This window comes from Drosophila innubila, chromosome X (genome assembly GCF_004354385.1).
Source record: "Drosophila innubila isolate TH190305 chromosome X, UK_Dinn_1.0, whole genome shotgun sequence".
Taxonomy (NCBI): Eukaryota; Metazoa; Arthropoda; class Insecta; order Diptera; family Drosophilidae; genus Drosophila; species Drosophila innubila.
In genome coordinates, this window is record NC_047626.1 from 17,880,733 (window position 1) to 17,903,833 (window position 23,101).

The 23,101-nt window shown below is 36.2% G+C and overlaps 1 protein-coding gene across 1 annotated transcript; it reads left to right on the forward strand.

Moving 5' to 3' along the window:
* Positions 1–5,472: 5,472 nt before the first annotated feature.
* LOC117788345 (protein mab-21) lies at positions 5,473–12,328 on the forward strand. Its single transcript, XM_034627091.1, has 2 exons — positions 5,473–6,683; positions 11,285–12,328. Exons 1-2 carry the CDS (start codon positions 5,936–5,938, stop codon positions 11,632–11,634), a joined length of 1,098 nt encoding a protein of 365 aa, XP_034482982.1. The 5' UTR covers positions 5,473–5,935; the 3' UTR covers positions 11,635–12,328.
* Positions 12,329–23,101: the final 10,773 nt, after the last annotated feature.

A 23,101-nucleotide genomic window follows, 5' to 3' on the forward strand; every position in this document is an offset into this window, starting at 1 on the left:
GCCGGTTCGAGTCCCACTCGTAACAAGGTAAAATAAATTTATAAAATGTATGTAAATCAAAATTAAAACAATAATAAAAAAATATTAATAAAAAATAAATTTATGAAATGTATGTAAATCAAAATTAAAACAATAATAAAAAAATATAAATTAAAAATCCTTTATTAAATTTTTTATTTTTAGACTTAAATTGTAGGAACATTTATTCTTTTCATAAGATTATTTATTCTAAACATAAGAACTTGGTCTTGTTCGAAATGTTATTTAAACCAATATGTGCTTTCTCATTTTAAAAATCTTATGTTCTCAACGCAATTTTTTGACCAAAATTCTTAGTTTTGAGAACAAAATCTTGATTTTAGAACATTTTTTTTTACCAGTGTAGTCGCAGTCTGGGCTGAAACATACTTTGGATATAGTTTCCATCGCAATTCTCAGTTGAAACTTGGTACTGATTTGAATGTTATGCTTTGGCTGCCGTCTGGACAGTTGGGACAGTTCACTGGAGACTGAAGACGGGAGACTGGAGACTGGTGACTGGTGACTGGAGACTGTAGAATGGCCATGGTTTTGGCTATGGCAATCGCTTGATCGTTGCCCTGTTTCACTTCTCGTGCCCCTTCTGCGGGCGACGACGCTCACGCATATTCCGCATATGCAGACAACGCGCGACGGGATGCAGGCGCCACTTGGGCACACGCACACACACACACACACAAACACACACACACACTCACCTAACATGCAGAAGAGACACACAACAGGTAAATGCTAATGCCAATGCCCTCTTGCTGCCTCTGACTGTTTTACTGTCTGACTTGCTGCTTGGCTGGAATCTGGCAGCTTGCAACCAGCTGACCTTTGCACATGCCACATGCAACAACAACAACCAACGCCGACAACATGGAGTAGGAGGTCAGATGTCGTCAGTTGGCCTGTTATAGCGCCATCCGTTGATTCTGTCCAACCATCTTACCATCTTACCATCCAATTGTCCAACCGTTCAACCGTTCCACCGTCCGTCGTCTTCATCTTCGGTCTGCTGTCAACGTTGCCATCATATCAAATGACAAACTCGACTGCACAACGAAACGCAATGCGTGCTGGCAGTCTTGGAGATTATCAGAGCTCGGCTAGCTCAATCGGAAAATGATCGATGATCGTGTGTAGCATCATGGTCATGCACTTGAAATGGGTTCGCATAAGACCTGACATTTGTATGGCTCTCAAATTCACCTCCATCTCCATTTATATTGTACATATATGTACATACATACATTCACATATTGTCAGTAAGTCGGTCTAAGGTGGCATTTTGGGCATTGCCCTAATTAAGGTCTACTGCTGCTACTGATTCCGAGATTCGTATTCTCTGAATTTGTATCTTTGTATCTCGTCAATGTCACCACACACAACGAGCTGTTGAGTGCTCGGTTGTAGATACGCCTTCGACTGAGAAACTGAAAGCAGGTTAATTGACCTTTTTTTTAGGACAGATTAAAATTAAAGAATTAAATAGATTTAAAATAATACATTACAAAAATCCACAGCACTCCTAAAATACTAAGCAAATTAATAACAAATAACGAATAATATCGAATTTTTATTATTTGCATTGTTAAAGAAATTTTTAGCATTCCAAACATGTCATATGGGAATAAATTTAAAGAAATTTAATTTTCAGCAATAACACAAATTTTAGTGACAAATTGAAAAAATTCCATATTTTGAGCATATCAAAAAGTGGTTCCATAGGGAAAACAATACCAAATTAAATAACCATAAAATAAAATAAATTTGATTTTGAAAAGATAAAATAAATTTGATTTTCAAAAGACTTAAGCTAAAGTCTTCATCGTTGATATTATTTTTTTATTAGTATTATTTGTAAGCTAAATAAAGTGTTTAGTCAAAAAAATAAAAAAAGTAAAAATGCTATGTAAATAATTTTTTTTTTAACCAAAACTTAAATTTAAAACAAGCGAAAGAGTCGAGCGTACTCGACAGTAATATACCCTGTGCCTAGGCGCGTATCTGTCATTGGGGACATATAAGACGAAAGACAATTCATTATCTGCGAGTTTGATTTAGATATCTTAAGAAACAATAACCATTTTTATACTAATTCTAAACTATGGCAGCTAAATGAATTCTTAAAAAAGATTTAGTAAACTGGAAACTTTTTTAATTTTTTATTGTAAGCTGTCAATATTATAAAAAAAAAAAATTGTTGGACTATTTTTGCTGAGGCTTACTAATTATATTGTAAATTAGAGAATATGTTAGTAAAGTGTTTTCAGAAAAAATCGAGTTTTAGGTGAATTTGGTTTTGGGAATATATCCATTTTCATGCTTTAAATTTAATTGCAAAATCAATTATTAAAAGGCAGCAAATTGCAAATACGTTAACTGTTGACATTGTTGTGAAAATGGAAAAACTTGCTTTCATTTGTGCGAGAGCAATGCTTCAGCTGGCGACGGAATTGCCCCAAGTTGCAAACACAAATGAACATGTCGACGTCCAAGTGTCACCACAAAATAGTAGCCAAGTAGTTGGGACAGAAAGTGGGACACACATGCGGGAAATGGGAAAGGGAACAGGAACGGGAAGAGGGACGGGAATGGAAAACGGGCAACGGCAAAGGGTATCGTGTCGTGTCCATGTAGCAGCAGCTGCAACTGCTGGGGTCCAGCACTAAGAAGGGCATCGCCATCGCCATCGTCGTCGCCAGCGTCAACTGCAGGAGGAGCAAGGGATGTTGTTGTGCTGCCAGCGATTGCAATCTCTCGATATCTCTGTCTCTCTCTCTCTCTCTCTCTGTCTCTGTCTCTCTGTTTTGTTTGTGTGCCACGTTTAGAGACTCACTGTTGCAGTTGTCGTTGCTGTTGCTGCCACAGCGAACTTAATTTTCCGCCATTTGCTCATTCGGTCAGGCCGAACCATAAAGCGTATGTGCCAATGCCATATGGAGGAACAGCAGCGGCACCAGCAGCAGCACCAGCAGCAGCAGCAGCAGCAGCTCATCACTGCAGATCTCGTGCAGCTGATAAAGGAAACCGCCGCGAATGAAGTTGTCGCTAACCGGGACACAAAACATACACAATTTAATTAAAGAGACGACTACCGTGCAGTTCCACTTAACGAAACAGATCGGGATTTGATCTCCCTCTCTCTCTCTCTAGCTGTTTCTCTTTCTCTACGTGACTTTCATTAATCTCATCGATCGATTATTATAGCTTTATACCGATTAAGCTGACCTTACACTTTTCACATTGTAAGCAGCATCGACTTAAATTGAGTCGCATCGACCTTGAGACGCTAATGAAGATCTTTCATTGACTTGAAATCGTTGGTTACGAACAAACGTGGCCGTTTGCATAATTCATTTCCAATTTATATGCTATAAAACCCGATAATGTCCGCAATTAAGTTCGTGTCCCTTTGATAATTTTCCACATTTACGCGGCCATTAAAGTGATTCCCAGTGCATTTTTCTCGCACATTATCAGCTCCTCATTTCCATAGTCGATGACATGCAACGACGACGACAAGGTTCCATTCCCATTCCCATTCCCGTTCCCGTTCCCATTCCCATTCCCTATCCCAATGCCAGATCTGTTTCTGTTTCAATTTCAGTTTCTGTACCAACTCCATTCGCATTCGCTTATCGCATGCAGTCAGACGAAGAAAAATGATAGACGCATTGTGGAAAAACATCTTAGTTTTAAACTTATGGGCCTACCTTTTAGGGTGCCTCAGTCGTAGTCGTAGTCTGTAGTCGTCTGTAGTTCCTGCCTCTCTTCTATAGTCGGTGCTTGTCGACGACCCTAGGGCTGAGGTGTTAATTAGCTTTATCTTAATGCAGGTTCCGGCACACAGTTCAAACTGAATTATACATAATAATTTGTTTGCCACTCTCTAAAGTGGAACTTAATGTAGCCATAGCTGGCCATAAAATCCAAGATATGACACCATCTTCCCCCCTCTCTCTCTCTCTCTTTCTGTTACTCTCTTAGTCTCTTTTTTCCTCGTTCCCTCTCGTTTAGTATTATTCTCACTCTGTTTCGCCCACACGTCTATTGTGCTCTTTGCCGTTTTATGGCTGTTAGACGCCACCCACAGTTTTTAGCCAGCTCCATTTAGCCACGTTAGCAGCTCGTGTTAAACGGCCATTAATCACATTACATATGCATTAATTCGGGACACGATTAGAAAAAGCTCGTGGACTCTGCTTCTGGTAATGACATTAGAGTGAAACATAGAACGGGCCACATTTCATTGCTTCTCTCTTTCTTTATATTTGTATGAAAAACATTATAAATACTTTAAATATTTATTAAGGGATGAAAAATATTACAACTCTCTATAAAGCCATCCATTTATTTATTACTAATTATTTATTTAATCAATTGCAAAGCTTTATAATATAAATACATATTTTAGAATGTAATCTTGTCAAGCTTTGCGCTTTACAATTCATTTATTAAAATAAATGTCTTGTATGAGATATGTTCTATGTTTATATGCACTGATAAAAAAGATGGGTTTCTAAAATTATGAATCAATATTTTCTTTTCAACATTAAAGACAACTTTTGGAGAAAAATAAAATAAAATCAAAAAGAAGTGGTCTTAAACCAAGATGTTTTTATTTATTTTAATGTTTTTTATCAGTGTGGTAACTCCATTTGAAGCCCAACCACCCACAATATCAACCCCAAGAAATATACACAATGTTAGTAAAGAGCAACATCGCTATCTTTGTCACTGTATTTGTGATTATCTATGTGAGCACCGCTTGCCGACTGTGTGTGTGTATGCGTGAGCGCAAAAGGGGCGGAGCTAAGTGGGAACAGCAACAGCAACAGAAGCAGAGGCAAATGAAAACATAAAGAGGCCGCAGATACAGAAGCGGTGGGTCCAAAGGGGTTGCATTTGCATTCAAGGGTATTTCTGTAATAATGTAAGCGTATGTACATACGCTTGCATGTGAGCAGTGAAAGTATTTGCCATAAAAACGCGTTATTCTCTCTCTCAGAGCGCGCTCTAAGCTGAAGCTGGTCGCCATTATAACGCTTTATTAAACAAACAAACAATGAAAAGAGCATTAAGCAAACAGTAAAATAAACACAAAGGCAAACGCACACATGCAAACGCATAAGCACAGACACAGGCAAGCAAGCGAACATACATACATGCACATATGAAGAGCAGCGCTGAGAGCTCAGCCATTATGCTCTCTCTCTGCTGGCGGCGAGGTGAGAGCGAGCGTATGCGCAAAATGAGAAGGCACTGCGTGTTGTGTATAAATGTGTTTAGTGCTGTTTCGCTCGCACGCGCACACTGGAGCGTGGGGAGATGGAGATTTGGCAGCGCTGCGGCTGTGGCGGCGGCTGCGGCTGCGACTGTGGCTGGTTCTTGGCTGGCAGAGATACTTTTCTTGCGGCGTGCACGCCATACAAAATCAGTCAATGTCTTGGAGTTGATGGCGCGAGTACACGCGACACGAGGTGACTGCGACGAGTGCGAAATCAACTCGAACTGGAACCCAATATCGAATATCGAATATCAAAATCGAATCGATGCGAATCGAATTGTGTCTCTTTGCGTGTTACGTGAGATAAGCTGAAGCCGCCGCCGCCACCGCCGTCATTCGCTACGTGAACAACAACAATTGCATTTTGTTATACAAATTTTTTTTTTTGAAGTGCATTAGAAAGAAAAGCATAAAGTTAAAACAAGAAAAGTGAAACATGCTAAAACTGTTCGGTTCGAAAGATATTGAAACTTAACGTAAGGTGTTGCCTATATTACAGTTCCTAATTTATTGAAAAAAAAAAACAAGAATACTTAATAAAAAAAACCGATTGATATATAATTATCATCATCAAGGAAGGAGAACATCATTATCACGACGTCGTTACCCGGGTCAATAATGCTGGTGCCGTCGGACATGATCGCGGCACAGTCCAAGATGGTCTATCAAATGAACAAATATTGTGCGGATCGTGTGCAGGTGCGAAAGGCGCAGATCCACAAGCAGATCCAGGAGGTCTGTCGCATTGTCCAGGACGTGCTCAAGGAGGTCGAGGTGCAGGAGCCCCGCTTCATATCCTCCCTCAATGACTACAACGGCCGGTTCGAGGGCTTGGAAGTGATCTCACCCACAGAATTCGAAATCATCATCTACCTCAATCAGATGGGCGTACTCAATTTCGTGGACGATGGCACCCTACCCGGCTGTGCGGTGCTCAAGCTAAGCGATGGACGCAAACGTTCCATGTCCCTGTGGGTGGAGTTCATCACAGCATCGGGCTATCTATCGGCGCGCAAGATCCGCTCCAGATTCCAAACGCTGGTGGCACAGGCTTGCGACAAGTGCGCTTATCGTGACATCGTCAAAATGATCGCCGACACCACCGAGGTGAAGCTGCGGATCAGGGAGCGCATCATTGTGCAAATTACACCCGCCTTCAAGTGCGCCGGACTCTGGCCAAGATCAGCCTCCCATTGGCCATTGCCCGGCATACCCTGGCCACATCCCAATATTGTTGCAGAGGTTAAGACTGAGGGCTTCGACATGCTATCCAAGGAGTGCATTGCCCTCCAAGGAAAGAACTCCGCCATGGAGGGTGATGCCTGGGTGCTTAGCTTTACAGACGCCGAGAATCGACTTTTGCAAGGTTCGTTTACAATTCTACTCCTTAATTAGTAGTTAACACACTTCTTCAGTGCTTGATTCTCTATTCAATTTTGCCGTCGGCGAAACAATCAATTCGCATACTCCCATTGACGGTCTGTCTATATCAACTAGCAGTCCACACTAGTGACCAAATCAGACCCCAAAAGTACACATAATATATCTAAGGGTAAAATCATTGAAAACACAGGGAATTAATATATTATATACACGTATGCAGCTTAGACAGATCTGCTTAAATTCTACCAATCCATCTAAAATTCTGACAATAAGAAAGTTCTTAATAGTAAGCTGCACTAATATTTTTAATAGTATTTAAAATATTATATTATTACCTTAATTATTTTTCCATTTAATAATTTTCAACGACATTTTGGACCTTAAGTTAATATTAAGCAATAGTACTACTATTATATAGTTTATCAAACCGAATCGAATTTAGGTTTCACTTAGGGTTTCTGTTATGCTTTTATTTTGGTTATCGGTTACGGTTATCATTTGAATATTGCTTTCGAAATGGTTACCGTTTTTTTTTTTTGTATGCTATTGCTTAAGAAAACCGATATATATTGGCTTCCAAATAAAGAAATAATTTTTGTATAAATGTTAAAAAGATCTATTTAATAAAATTAATATTAAAGAAACAATTTTTGTATAAATGTTAAAAAGAACTATTTAGTAACATTAATATTAAAATTTTAAATCAAAATTAGTTTGAAAAGCAATAATTACACAGTAAGAGTATAAGTGAATTTAATTGATCCAAAACCAACCGTTGTACATGAATCGGCTAAGAATCGGTTATTTTAGTTTCGGTATCATAAAATACATTGTTTTCGGTTGGGTTTTTAGCTACGGTTACCATTTTCAATCGGTTAATACCTGTTAAAAGTTACGATTTCGAATACTGCTTTAGTTCCGCCTAATAGCTAATCTAACTACAAGCTGCATTTCAAAACTATTTTTAGACAATATTTATTTAATTTCTGTTTCTAAAAAAAACACCTTTTAAAAAATATTTCAAAGCTACAAAAAAATTGATTTATTCGAATTGTCCATTAAGCCAAACACCTTCCTTAAACAATCTACGAATTATTTGTATAAATTGTGATTGAAATAACATTTAAACTATCTAACAATAATTGGGCATTTTAAGTAATTTCAAGAGTACATAAAATGGATCTGTACCTAATTTTGGGAAAACCCAAACACTCCATTAAACCAAAACCAAACAAAACAAAAATAAATGTTATTCGGTTGTAAATTAATCCAGAATTCGGTTGTACGAGTATTCGTAGCGAACTGTCAACGGTAGTTATACGAGTAGCAAACGTTTTTACAATCAGTGACACACTTAAATTTAATTGATTTATTTCCAACAAATCAGCGACTGTAGATTCATATAATTGCTTGTAAATTATGTATTTGGTCTGGTCACACGACGCACGATCAGTATGCCACAAGATCGTTGGGGGCCGATATCCGTATCGGTGTGGCAAGCAAAGACCAAAGTCGCCATACTCGTACTTGGAGATCCATTTGATAAGGTGTTCATTAGTCGATCACAATGCCTGATCACACATATGCGTGCATACATATGCTATCGCTTTCAATGGGGATCATTGATCACAGTTAAATTAATGAATACTCGTTCAACAATTTCACCATCGATTCACAATAGATTCGCAATCAATTCACAATCATTTAAGCAGCAGATCGAGTGATTTAGTTCCAGAACCAACCTTGCTGCTTGAAAACGCATCCATCGTTTATCGGGAGAGAGATAAGAAATGAGATATGGTCCCGTATGGCTGGCAGCGATCATAAATCTGTTCAGGGCGACGATTGCTGCACTGGCTGAAGAAACTAAACTATTGGGTTGCCTCTCTTCTCCACTTTACCCTCATGTCTCCCCTTTTTTCCACGCGCACAAATCAGTTGATCTTAGTCAGATAAACACAATCGCAGTCGCAGTCGCAGTCGGCGTCGCCGTCGCCGTCGCAGTCGCTGCCATAGCTAAAAGGTAGCCTGTTAGTCAGTCGTTTGGTCGAAAGAAACGGGTTTCGGGTCCGTAGCTGTAGATATCAACAATGCCAATGCCTGAGCCATAAATAAATTTCTAAACGATTTTATAAATATTTTAAATCTCGGCGATTAGATAAAGTCAACAAATAAATAAAACAACGGCGCGCAGTCAGCAAGAAGCTACCAAAAAAAAAAAAAAATAGCTACAAAAACAAAAGCGAACCCAAAAACCACCAGAGACGACAAAGCGAATATAGAAATTAAACCACAAACGAAATCCAAAACCACAAGCAATACCAAGACCCAAATCGGAATCGAAATCAAAATCAAAATCAAATCTCCAGCCCTCACAGCGATTGTGTGTGCCTTGATGCCATCTTCGTCTTTCCGTTCTTTTCCTCCAATCTTACTATGAACTCTTATTCGATCTTAGTCGATCCGATCGTCTTGACATTTAATTTAATGCGCTGGCGCATAATAATTTTGCTGTGATCGTCGACCGACTAACTGTCAAAGTGTCTGTCTGATACAGGCTGTATCCATTACAATGTCGTTATCGTTATTGCTATCTTATATCGCATACATAGCTATCACATTCTTCCAGACTCGACGCTATACACGTGGTTCCCTTAAAATTTAACACAATTCAGCTCAAGAAGAACTTAGTTACGAGTATAGTCTATAGTTACAATTCTAGGTATTTTGAAAGATTTCGTTTTGTATATTTATTGTTAAAAAAATTATTTTACAATTCTGCTGAATAGTTATGTGTCAATGTACGGCTAAGATCGTAGTGTAGACAGTTATACAAATTCTACAAGATTTTGTTTTTAATGCTATGGACAAGTTAAGCACAATTGTGATGAAAACTATTTTTGTGAATGCAGAGCCAAAATGAAAAAGTTGTGATTGTTTTGAAAGATTTTCACTTAATCACGACATTCTTAAGATTTAAAAAAAAGCTACATATTGGTAGAGGACTTTAAATAATTGTAGTACAAAACTTACTCAACTTATTGTTTTAATTTGTTTGACTTAGTTTCAGATTTTTATAGAACTTCCAAATAATTATGCTAAATAATTCTGAGTATCGGAAATCACTATATCAGTCTGCAAAAAGATAATTTGTATATTATTATTATTATTATTATATTATTTTATTTGTCAAAAATATTATATTTTTAAATTTTTCTTTATGATGTAGACTTATGTTTTCATAAACTCTTTTATAAGTGTTGCTTTACACTTTATATAACAGCTCCACAATTTTGCAAATATTTCCTCCCTGCTCTTCCAAGATTTGTTCCTTGTTCAATTTTAGAAACCCAATTAAATTTCAAATAAAGTTAAATATACTAAGGGCCGGTTTTTCAATATGTATTTAAGGGGTTTGATAACGATATAACAGATATTTTGACGTAAAATGTATAGAAATCAATGTCAAATTGGAATTTATCTATTTTATAAAATTTAAGGATACATTGATAAACCGGCCCTAAGTTTCTATGCTTTCCACGGTAAAACTTATAAAAATCAAATTCTAAATTCTATTTTTACGATGATTGTACTAAGTAGACTCACCACTATCTAAACGGCCTATAGTCGTTGAAAAACTACAAATATAAATGTACTCCACCGTGATTATCGGAGCAGGTCAAGATTAGCACGCTTGACACTCCATGTCCATGATTTATGTGCTGTTTGACATGTGCGTTGGTTGATCAATCAAACCGGTTCGAGGCCTAGTTACCGATCCGACATCTTATTATTAGCACATTCAAAAATGTTAAGGGGTAGTTTGCCTTTTTATATAAGTAGTGTCAATTATCAGAAAATTAGCGACAAAGCTTGAAAGAGACAAACTAATCAGTTAGTCAAACAATTAACATTTTCGAAGTAGCACTTATCAAAGTTTATAAATGTTCGTTTTTGTTCACTTTTCAAACTTTTCAGACACTTGAGTGCTATTAAAATGAGTAATCGGGCATAATTGAAATTAATCAATGTCCAAACTAATAATTGAAAAATTGTGAAATCTATTATGTTGAAAATATATGAAATTATAGATCATCAAGCTCAGATTATTTTATTAATGGTTTCTAAAATTTTTCAAAAAATATTAGCTTTTGTGATTGATTCAGTTGATTATATAAACTTGGAAAACTATAGAGTGCTACAAGAATCTAATAAATGTTAGAAACGAACAGAAACTAAAAAATTGTAGAGCCTTGCTAAGAATTTTGTCGATAATTTAATTCATAGTTGATAAAAATCTTGGGGAAACTATTATAAATCTTCATTTGAGTGTTAAAAATATAAATGAATGGATTTTACACTTTTATTTATTTAATTTGATTTTATTTGATATAATATAATAATTCTAAATCTAACTATAAAAAGCAATATCAATAGGCTCTAAAATTTTTACCATCTGATTAATTAAAACTTTCAAGAATAATTGCAATATTATCGCTTTGCAAGAGCATTAAGAATATTTTGTGCCAAGATTAAAAGACTTATTGAAAAGATTCTAAGCCCTTTATTTAATTTATTTTTTAGGTGCCAGTCGCCGTCGTTGCCTTAGCATATTAAAGACTTTACGGGACCGTCATCTGGACCTGCCGGGCAATCCCGTAACGTCGTACCATCTGAAAACCTTGCTGCTTTACGAATGCGAGAAACATCCGAGGGAGATGGAGTGGGAGGAGAACTGCATTGCGGATCGCATCAATGGCATATTTCTACAGCTGATCTCGTGCCTGCAATGCCGGCGCTGTCCTCACTATTTCCTGCCCAACATGGATCTCTTTAAGGGCAAGTCACCAGGTGCTCTCGAGAACGCCGCCAAACAGGTCTGGCGTCTCACCCGTATCATGTTGACCAATGTGCGCTGCCTGGAGGAGTTGTAGGGTGCCTGAGCAAGTAGTGAGGGGATCTTTTTTTTTTTAAATCATTTTGTTATTATTTTTATTTAAATTTAAATTTTGTTTAATGTTTGGTTTTTTTCTTTAGTGTGGAAAACGAGCTGAAAACAAAAGCCACATAATGTGACCCATTACAATTAGAGAGTAGAATGGGGGTAGAAGCGAATGGGGGTAACGCTCAGAGAGGTAGTTCGGAAATTTATCCCAAATACTATTTGATATTTCATTAGCTTGTAATTTAGTTCTTAGGTGCTTTCGAAAAGTATACGCCGCTTAAAGAGTTTCCTATATTTAATTAATACAAATACACATACATATACAAATACGTATACAAATACCTACATAGATCTACCATATAATACTTATGTAAATGAGTATAACAAGATCATAAATACGCACAACATTATGTATACAAATATATATATATATATATATTTATATATATAAACAGCGCCTAAGTAAACTAAGTTTAACTACTCCAATTTTTTTTTAGATTGCAAACATTTTTGCCAGGCGGCAAATAAAATTAGCTAAAGTATTTAGTTTAAGTTAAGAAACAATAAGAATCGCTCAACTTGTCAAAATGCGGTTGAAGCTATTTTTTTTTTGTTTTAATTATTTATTTGTGTTTGCCTTTCTTGTGAGTTTAGTCAATAAAAACTTAAGTTTTTTCAACAAATTTCAATTGAGTTGTTATTTCTATTTGGTTCAACAGAAATATCCACTGATATTTGCCATTGGTTGTGAGTATGTTAACATCAATAACAGCACTCTGTTAACTAACAACAACTTAACATACTTGTGAATTAATATGCTGATACAATTATTATTAAATTATTTGTATATTTGAACTTAATAATCTATTCTAGCTATTGAAAATAATTATTTAACTTTGGATTTTGAGTCCGGGTCTGGTTTTTGGCGCTACTTTGATGTTCATCGGCGTCGTGTGGAATTTTCGGTAATTCTGGTCAATACAAATTTATAGGTCGATATTTAAAAGTCGTCAAGCCAGGCTGACAGACAGCTCGACTATTGAAAATGTCAGCGCGACTGACAGTCGGGTCTCTAGTTGACACGCTGTGAATTTTAATGGGACATTAAAGAAATTTCGCAGACAGCTAACAAACCCAATAAACTTTACATCAATTGTCGCAAAATTATTGCCAATTCATTGTCCGTCTTCGGTTATGGCCATAAACAGTCGAGGCGGCCCACTTTGAGCCTGACTCAGGCTACTGGCCAAGTCCAAAAAACAACCATCCCAATGGACGATTGACGACCGATGGCGCATACAACATTTAGATCACGTGTGAGTTTCAGTTTCAAGCAACAGACATAACAGTCAAATTAAATTTAATGCCATTCATAAATTAATGTATTTAACATTTCAAGTTGCTTCTTTTTTCGATTTTCTAATACCCTGCACAAAAAGATATTCAATTGTCAACAATAATAAACAAATATTGGAACATGTTAAGGCTGCACTCTTCTAAGAATTAATTTTGTCTACTAAACTATTTTCTGTCACCTCAAAAAAAAAAAAAATTTCATTAATAAAATGATAGTTTCTTTTTTATTTATATTTTAAGGATAATTTATAGTTTTTTTAAATTTGTTCTTCGTTTGGATTCAGGTACAAAATACTAGGTACTTCAAGTTATTCATATATTTAGTGCTGTTCAGTGTGTGGTTGATTCATCATTTTTACAATTCTCGTACATACTCTGATATAGTATAATTTTATTGTTTTCTTTTGATTTATGTTTGCATGTTTTGGATTTTAAGTTCAATTGTTCGAAATTTCTCCAAAAATGACAATTACAATAGCAAAGTCAACTGTTTCCATCGATGTTTTATGGTGTTTAAGTGTGCAAATATGTGATTACTTCAATCAATGAACGGTTAACTGATGTTTTAGGTTTATCAAGTTCACAATTTCTTATGTGAAGCACGTATTCTCAATAAGAATGAACATATGAACAAGTTTAATAGTATATTTTGTTTCACGAACCAGTTTTATGTTGCATAAAACCTTTAAAATAGGTAACATACATATATAATGACATTTTATTCCCTTATATAGTACAATAATTATTTCTTTTGGAGCAGTATCTGTACCAATTTAAACTAGCATTGTTTAATAATGTTGATGTTGATCAAGAATATATATACTTTATAGGGTCTGCCACACGTTCTGTCTGTTAAAAACTTTGAAAAAACTTAAAACCCTCGAAAAGTATATACAATTTTTTAATTTATAGCTACATTTATGTTTTTATTAAAAAACTGTAATTTTAATTATAAAAATTTAAAATGGACGCTATTCCTAAATTTGAAATTAAAATTAACGGCACTACAAACCAAAAATATTAAAAACTTCCAATAGTATAACAAATATATAAAAATATCAACAAAAAAATAACGAATTTTCTTAAATACACGTTTGGTGTATGCATTCAATATTTATTTTTATACTACTATTTATTTTAAGCTATGAAATTTAAAATAAAAAAAATATAAATTCAAATATGATTTCAAAAGAATAAGAGACATTTTTTATTGTTTGATTAAAATGATTAGAAAAGTCATATTTATTTTTTTTATTAATTTATATTTTTTATTTATATTTTAACAAACACATAAGTTTCGATCGCCATTTTCAACTGATCTGGTTTAGTGGCAATATATTCTTAACTAGCGTGTGGGCATATTTCTCTCTATAACCGATTAGGTCGCATGTCGGTTGATTGTTTGGGCAAGAAGAAGATTGGAACCAAAATTTCAGTTCGGGTCGTTAGCCGGTTAGTTGCGCTTTTAATGAGTTGTTGTTTATTTGATTTGATTTGCATTTTAATATGCCCAAAAATTTATTATTTGTTGTTGCTTGCGGTTGCTTTTATATTTCAGCTGTTATCGTTGTTGTTGTTGTTGTTGTTGTTGTTGTTGATGATATTGTTGAGATATTTGATTTTTGACTCGTCGCATTTTTATAATATTTTTGGTCACAAGTGAGAAAGAGGCAGAACGAGAGAGAGAGTGAGAGGTAGGATAAATGCCATTGATGCGTTGCTTCCCACACAAATTAAAGAACAATTAATAAATGATAATTTCCCCTCCCCTCTTTATGGCCCATTGTTGCTTACCTCCAAACTCTTCCTCCCTAACGCCCCTCGAGCCATATGAGTCGCCTGTCCATTGGCATCATCATCAGCAGATGTCAGTTGGGGCCAATTTGTTAGGCAACTCTTGTTCTTTTATTTTTGTTTTGGTTTTGGCTGTGGTTCTGGTTGTGTTTCTGGTTCGTGTCTTAATGAATTTGATGCAATTTATATTCATTTAATGGCCAGAAGCAAATTTTTATGAACGTCTCATAATCACATTTTGAACACACAATTTGTTATAAACAATACGCCTTTTTCGTACCACCATTTGATAATATATTTTATTGGGCAAAGAGAACAACAGATAGAGAGAGAGAGAGAGCTGAAGGCACTTTAAATACGAGTAAACGCTGTAATAATCGGGAATTAAAGCTCTCAAAGATTGAGTAGCTCTGGTTTGGCTGGCCCCATGATCATGATCATGATCATTATGGAGGCTGGAACAGCTACCAACAACGAGATTTGTGCACGGCTGTCAACCGGCATCACCATCTTCGTACGTCCCTCTGTTCGTCCAATACATTTGCACCACACTTGCAGCGTATTTTAAGCGAAAATGAAAACAAATGTTTTATTTAAATGGTTAATTTGATCAGTTTGTTGCTTGAAACTGGACAGACTTTGGGAATTTGGTAACTCGTTTGTTGCACATAGCCAAATGAACAGCTTACACGATGATGATGAGACGCTGGCGAACACAAATGAAGAACAAATGACGCGGGTCTGCCAAATCGTGAGAATTGCATTCGAGCCCCAACCTCAACTTGGCTGACTGACTGGTCATTTTAATTTGCGGGCTTCAATCAAACTGCAGTGGCAGGCAGGCAGGCAGGCAGGGATCGGTGGATAGGTGTATCGCAAGATCGGGGGTTGCATTAAACCCGGCCGAGATGAGCTGTTGCCTGCCTGTGACGTGATGTTGCGTCGGCGCTTGCCACTTAGCATAAACGGAATGAAGTTGAGCACAGAAACGGAGGCAGAGCGATCAACGATCAGCGACCAACAACCAACAACCAACGTAGAGCGACCCGATCAAAGACCAGTTGGCAGGATCGTTACTTTGCGTGAGCCGTGAACGGTGATCGCGGAAAACGCGAGCCAAGTGAGCCACGACCTGTGTGGCCAGTACATCAGGGTAACAAGCTGTAATTAGAGCCTCTTAGCCTGTCATCGCCAGTGTGCTTGATTATATGCTTTTGACAAAAAGCAAATATTAATTTAATACGGTGAGCCACAAGCGCCGCAGGCAACAATGCGCCTGCCTCACGTTGAGCTGCACATCAGCAACAATCCACAACAACCACAACAACAACAGCAGCAACAACAACAACATGTATAACAACAACAACTGCAACGTTGTGCTATCAAGCGAGTTGCTTGAAAATCTGTTACATGGTTCCTGTAATTACACTGATACAAAAGAATGGTGTCTAAAAAAATATATTTTTTATTTTAAAAATAAGACAAATTTAAAAGAATACAAGATGTTTTCTCTACTTTTTAGAGTTCTCTTTAGTAGCAAATTGTTAGAGACTATAATCTTAGTTTGTGACCTTTTTCAGTGTATGTGCATGGGAAAAGTAAGCAGTAAAATTCACTAGAAGAAAGTCAGAACTTAAAGAAAGCAACTGAAGCGACGTGGAGCTTAAGAAATGAGGTTTCGATATGAAGAAAGTTGCTGGTCAATAATGTATACTAAAATTAATTATATAGTACCTTGTATGTCCTGCAAATTAGCTATATAGGTGTTAAAATGTGGACCTAAACCAGAACATAACAGACTGACGCACTGTTAAATGTATAGCAAAATTACCAATTAATTCAAAATAATTGATTAACCTTGTCGAATTTTTATGTAAAATTTTCAAAGGAGAAAATTAAAAATTAAATAAGAAGCCCCATTTTATCTTCTGTTATATCGAAAGTGAAACAGTGTAAAAATTTCTTAAATTTAAAGGAAGACGAGGGTAAACTATGTGATGTCTTTGTATTCCAAATTTTAAAAAAGTGAACTTACAAAAGAGTTTAAAGATAAAATATGTGCCAAATATAAATTAGGTATAAGTTGGAATATGAAATAGGATATTATATAGTCAAGTTAATTTAATAAAAAATGCTGTTACTATCCAAGAGACGCTGTAGGTATAAAAAAATAGAAAGAACAAGGGGCTCGTGGTGAAACACGGCTACAGTTGAGCGTGCTCGACAGTAGGATACCCTGTGCCCAGGCACTTGAATGCCATGCAGCACGTTGAAGACTTGATGGCCTTTGCCAAACACTGTATTAGACTGATTGTTTCAATGACAGCTATTATGATATAGCAAACCGATGTATTAGACCAACTAAAATGAATATTCTGTTAGATTAGTTGAGATAATTTGAAAAAAAATATTGTACTAAAACCGATCATTTCTATGATACAGTGGTCAAATCCAAAAATAAAAACAAACTGTATCTGCTTACCGTACCCAGGAGCACACATGAAACATTCGAAGTCTCTAGCTCTTGTAATTTCTGAGATTGACGAGTTCAAACAGACGGAGAGACAGGGCTAAATGGACTCCGCTGTTGTTAGTGATCAAGAATACATATAATTAAAGGGGGCTGCCACGTCTTCAACTGTATGTTACATTCATTCACCCAAAAACATATTATACCCTTCTTTATTTGCACATTTTTATTGGGTACAGGGTATAATAAAAACCAAACCCAGGTAAATACTTGTTTCATAAGGATTTTTTTCAAGCACACATATGTAAGTATGATTTTCCGTTGGAAGTTTCCAGATATACTGAAGACTTGTTGGGAATTATTGAAATAATCCAGTATCTATCAATTAAAATTGAGTTAGATTGCCAAGTCCAATCTCAATTTTAGCCCAATTGTAATACTTAACCATTATCAACTTAATGCTAATGTTGTTGTTGTTGTTGCTGCTGCTGTTGCTGTTGTGTATGTTATGGTTGTTGTTGTTATTATTGTCGTCTTCTTTGTGACAATCGTACGCCCATTTTTGGTTAAAAACAATGGGTTCAAACGGCTGCGCTTCAGCGGAAAACAAAAAGCAGCCAACGAGCCCTAAATCAATCACAAGCAGCGACATGTCAACAGCCGCAGTCTCAGTCCCAGTCCCAGTTTCAATTCCAGTCCCTAACCCTATCCCAGAGAGAAGCATCCGCTCACCCGTACACCCGCAATTGTCCAAGCCAAATGTCAACGTGATCATTGCAGCTTGAAAAGGGCCGCCGACTTGGCCAGCTCATATACTCGTATTGGCCATATAAGTATGTATGTTTTATATATTGTACAAAGGCAATGTGAATTGGAATTGGAATTGGAATGGGATTGGACTTGGACTTGGGTACTGGACTATGTGGAACGTGGCGTGCCCATGCCGAGAAAGGGTCGAACATCTCCGGGCTGTGTGTGCGCGTGATATCTGAACTACGAAATTGAGATCGATTTCAAGTACGTGTTTGAAATGAGAATGCCTCTGATATCACAAAAAAAAAACAAAGAGTGTGCCAGAGAGAGATAGAGTGCAAGAATCAGTTAAGGTGAGAGAGTGAGATAGTTGGCTGTAACGATAAATTATGATATTATTGAAAATTAACGTTAAGCAAAATGACAGGGGCTCTGGGTCCCATTCTCCGGTTTCGAGCAATGCGTGATTAGCGTGCACTTGTCGTCAAGATTGTAAGTTAAGAGGGCGGCAGAAAGGGAGACTTGGCTGATACACTGCACTCGTAATTAGTATTCCAAACAGAGGATCGCGAAACACATGTACGCTACTAGGCAATGACCAATTCCTCGCTCAGTCTCAATCTCAATCTGAGTCTCAGTCTCGGACTTGGACGCGGTTTCAGACTTGGACTCGGTCTCAGGGCTACAAGCGCAACGCGTCGCATGCGTAATGAGACGCAGACGGAGATTGCAACGGTACAGATATACAGAACGAAAGGGAGGGAGAGAGAGAGAGAAAGAGAGACACAAACTGCGCCCAGACAAATTCATTTCCACAAAAAAACACATTGACCGCTTTGGGGGCCGTTCACAGTGTATAAGGATGTGTGGTTGGTTGCTGGTTGCGGATGTGGTCGAGGATTCGTGTCGCTGATTTGTTCGCTGTCATAATTCAATAAAGTAGTCAAATGTCACCTGTACTTAAGCAAAAAGCGCAAGGCTTACGGATGTTATTGTTGTCATTGATGTTGACTGCATTTATGTGTGGAGCACGCTGCACCAACAACAACAACAACACCACCAGCACCACCACCATCGAAACCACCACATGAAACAGCTTAAATAAACGGGTTTAATGGCTCTGCAAATCCGCTTAGCGATTGCCTTCTTGCATATTTCTAACAGCAGCAAGAACTGTAAAGCTAAGAGAGAGAAAGAGGTAGATACAGTGACAGAGTGAGAAAGAGAGAATGAAAGAGTTGAGGAGAGTAAGGAACTAGGGCTTTCAAATTCAATGCATGTGCTTATATGGTAAGTATAGTAAATAAATACAGTTGACATGTTAATTAACATTTTCCGTGCTGTTAACGTAACAGCTGCTTAACATAACAGCACGCAATCTGTTATATATTTTCTAATTTTAATTGTTGTGTACAAATATCACATTTTGCTATGTAGTAGCAACTTGTTTAATAATTTCAAGTGATGCTCCTTAACAGCGAATTAACATTGTAGCAGACTGTTAGTAAAAGAACACCTTTACTTTAAATGATAAAGTAAGACTTTTCAAATTTGTATAGTTGTTAGTAACTAATTCCAAGTTTTAAAATATGTAGAAGGAAATTGTTTAATAATTTCAAGTGATGCGTTCTTAACAGTCACTTAACATTGTAGAGAACGCCTTGACCTTATATGATAACGTGAGACTTTTTTGTAATAAATGATAAGTGAATAAGTTTAATTAACTTGGGATTTATTTACGACTATAAATGAGATGTTGATTAACATTTCAAGTGCTGCTGTTAATGTTAACGTAACAGCTGCATAACATAAAAGCGTTATATGGTATTTGTTATAACTTTCCTAACTTTATAATTTATAATTTATTAGTTTTAAGATCTAAAGGTTTTTCACTTTAGTATTTTAATATTTGTAGCAGGAATTTCGCTTAGTAATTTCAAGTGCTGCTTCCTTAACAGCAAGCTAATATTGTAGAAACATGTTAGAAAAGCAGCGCCATAATTCTTAGTGATTAAATGAGCGTTTTTGTGAGTTTTATGCATAATATAATATGATAAAAGTTTAAGTGGGTTTCAAGATTCGCAAATTGATATGTGGAATTTATAGTATATAATCTAGTTATAGTATATAATATATGTATGTTGGGATTCTCAGGTGGGGATGAATGCATGTGAAATTGTGTTATTGTTCTTTTCCATAGAAACTTGGGCCAGTTGACCAGTTGAGAAGTTGAGAAGTTGAGCAGCGGCTCTGAGACAGACTGGACAGACTGATATATCTACAAGATAAACGACTGCGTTGATGGTCAATGGTCGACGGTCGCATTCGCGGGCGACGACGGTGTCGGTGACGCTTTTTAATAAAAACAAAAACAAACCAAAAAAAAAAAAAAAAAAAACAATAACTACAACATCAACAACAATAAGAAGCACAAGCAAAGACAAAAGAGACGAAGGAGCAGAGCTGACAAAGCAGCAAAAAGACAAACGTTGCGGCGACAACGCAGCAAGTGACAAACGTTTAGATGGATGGATCGTTCTTCATTTGGGAACGAACCCGGAGACCGCTACAGGGATCGGGACAGAGGCAGCGGCAGAGGCAGAGGGACACGTGGAAGGGGGGAAGGCTGGCAACAAGCGAGCAGGCAAATAAACCAACCGAAAAACGCGACGATTGCACATAAATTATATTCAAATTTCTTCAAGATCTAAGAGATATATAAATACGGGAAAAACATACTCACTCACACACACACACACACACACACACGCACATACAAATTTATAGTACCATACATGCTTGTTTCCACTTTTTACCTTTTGGTTTTCTTTGTGTCCGTCTGTCGCCCTTTGTTTAAAATTTATGCAGATATGCGCCGATCTAAAAACATCGCCCGCCTCTCTTCCGATATGTGAAAATCCCCTCGCTAAAACGAACCAAATGCCATGTCTTCCAGCTGGCCCTTATTCTTCACACATCTACTCCCACAAAATTCAAGTTCATTGGTACAAGTAATCGTGATAGTATATCACAGCAGACTTTAAAAGATCTATTGATATTCCGCTGACAACGCTGATAACATTTAATAATATTCAGGCATTGCCAACTGCTTCCTCTTTTTAGTCAACAAACTTACAAATTGAGATCTGAGAGTCTAAAAAGATTACCACACATAATATCTTAATGATTACTGAATACTCAGATATTGTTTATTCGAATATGATCAGCTTAAATATCTATCTAAAAATTTCTCGATTAAATTACAGTTGTTGTGTCTATGTGTGAGATCGATTTGGCTTTGAGTTTGATTTAGGTTAGTATGAATACATATTAACATATCACATACAAATGTATGTCCATAACTCTTGGAAAAAAAGTATGTATTTATATCTCTGCACATTAATCTTTGTAACTAATTGATCGATAAACAACACAATCATTTGGATAACTCAAATATATTTTCAACAGCTAAATACTTCATGTATTTAATGGGTTTTGAGATCTGTTTTTGAAGATATGAAGAGATATATTATATTGAATATTACAGGGAATCTAACCAGAAAAATGTAATTTAATTTAAAAATTAAATAAAAATACAAATTTTTAAAAGTTAAAAAGCAAAAATATATAAGTATGCGCAGATATATACTTTCGGTTTATACCTAACTTAAATTTTTTAAAATCAATCAAAATTAAATACATACAGAAACCAACAAATAATTTTTGATAAAATATAACGAAACCGTCACGGAACAAACTTTTCATTTTAATGTGCAATCCAAATCTGATTTCGTGTAAGAGAAATAATCCCTATAAATCAAATTCAAATACATCTAAAAGGAGTTATAATAATAAATAAGAAGAAGTTTAAGATCCATTTTTAAAATTGATTATAAACTCTTATGTGCATTTTTATATCTAATTTCTTCGGATTATGTTTCAAAACTAATTTTCAAGCGAGTATAATAAACAATATAAGTTTAAGATCCATTTTTAAAATTGATTATAAACTCTTATGTGAATTTTTATATTTAATTTCTTCGGATTATGTTTAAAAATTAATTTAAAAGCGAGTATAATAAACAATATTCATTGAGATTCTCCATATCCACTTTCGATTCAATACTTAGCTTTACTATGTCTTTCATTTTCGGATTTTTAAAAACTAAAACACAAATGGGATGATATATCAGTTTAAATACAAAATATTCATTTGTACATATTGTTTATTTTTTTGTGTTGTCTTTTTTATTATCTGGTTTTTCTGTTTATTCATGTATTTGATGTTTTATGCGCTATTCGTCAGCTGTTTGTGTTTCCATCGATTTGAATTAGTGCCATCTGAGTAGGAATTTCGTCTAATTGAAAGATACAAAACTAATTTGACGATTGCTTTGATCTGCACAGATGTCATTTGTTGGAATGACACTTGTCTTTAATGTCCAGTCGATGCTTTAACTATGAAAAGTTTTAGATACATATTTCTCATATGTTACAGACTTGTATATATGTTAATATAATAATACTATTAAGCCTTAGCTGGGGAGGAGTTGAAAAGCAGGCTGGAGGAGGGAAAGGAGAAGGCGAAGGGGAAGGGGAAGGGGCTGGGGCTGGGACAGAGGAAGAGGGTCGTTTGGTTGGAACAACGCTGTCAAAAATTGCCAACTGGCACATTAATCCAGGCGACATATTTATGAATGTATCTGTATCTTTGTAGCTGTTGGTTGCATGTGCTCCGAGTATCTGTGAAATGTAAAACTTTTGTGTGTTCGTGTATCCGTGAGATATAAAGATATCGCCGTCGTTTGCGCTGTTGTTGTTGTTGTTTTTGTCTCTTTGGACGAGGGTTACTCGTTGCTCGTTGCTAAATGAGTGCACATTTCAGATAAATTATTGCACACAATTCGTGTACGACGGCGTCTGGCACAAAATGTATTTAACAAATTAAATTTACACACACACACACTCACACACACACACTCCACTCGCCTTGCAGGCTTGCAGCGCTAGTGCGAGAGGGCAAGAAGAGAGACAGAGAGACAGAGAGAGAGAGCGAAAGAGAGAGAGAGAGAGACTTCAAAGA

Coding starts and splice junctions, on each gene's coding strand:
- LOC117788345 (XM_034627091.1), top strand. CDS start 5,936: ATGCTGGTGCCGTCGGACATGATCGCGGCACAGTCCAAGATGGTCTAT. Junction 6,684..11,284: donor CGAGAATCGACTTTTGCAAG/GTTCGTTTACAA, acceptor TTTATTTTTTAG/GTGCCAGTCGCCGTCGTTGC.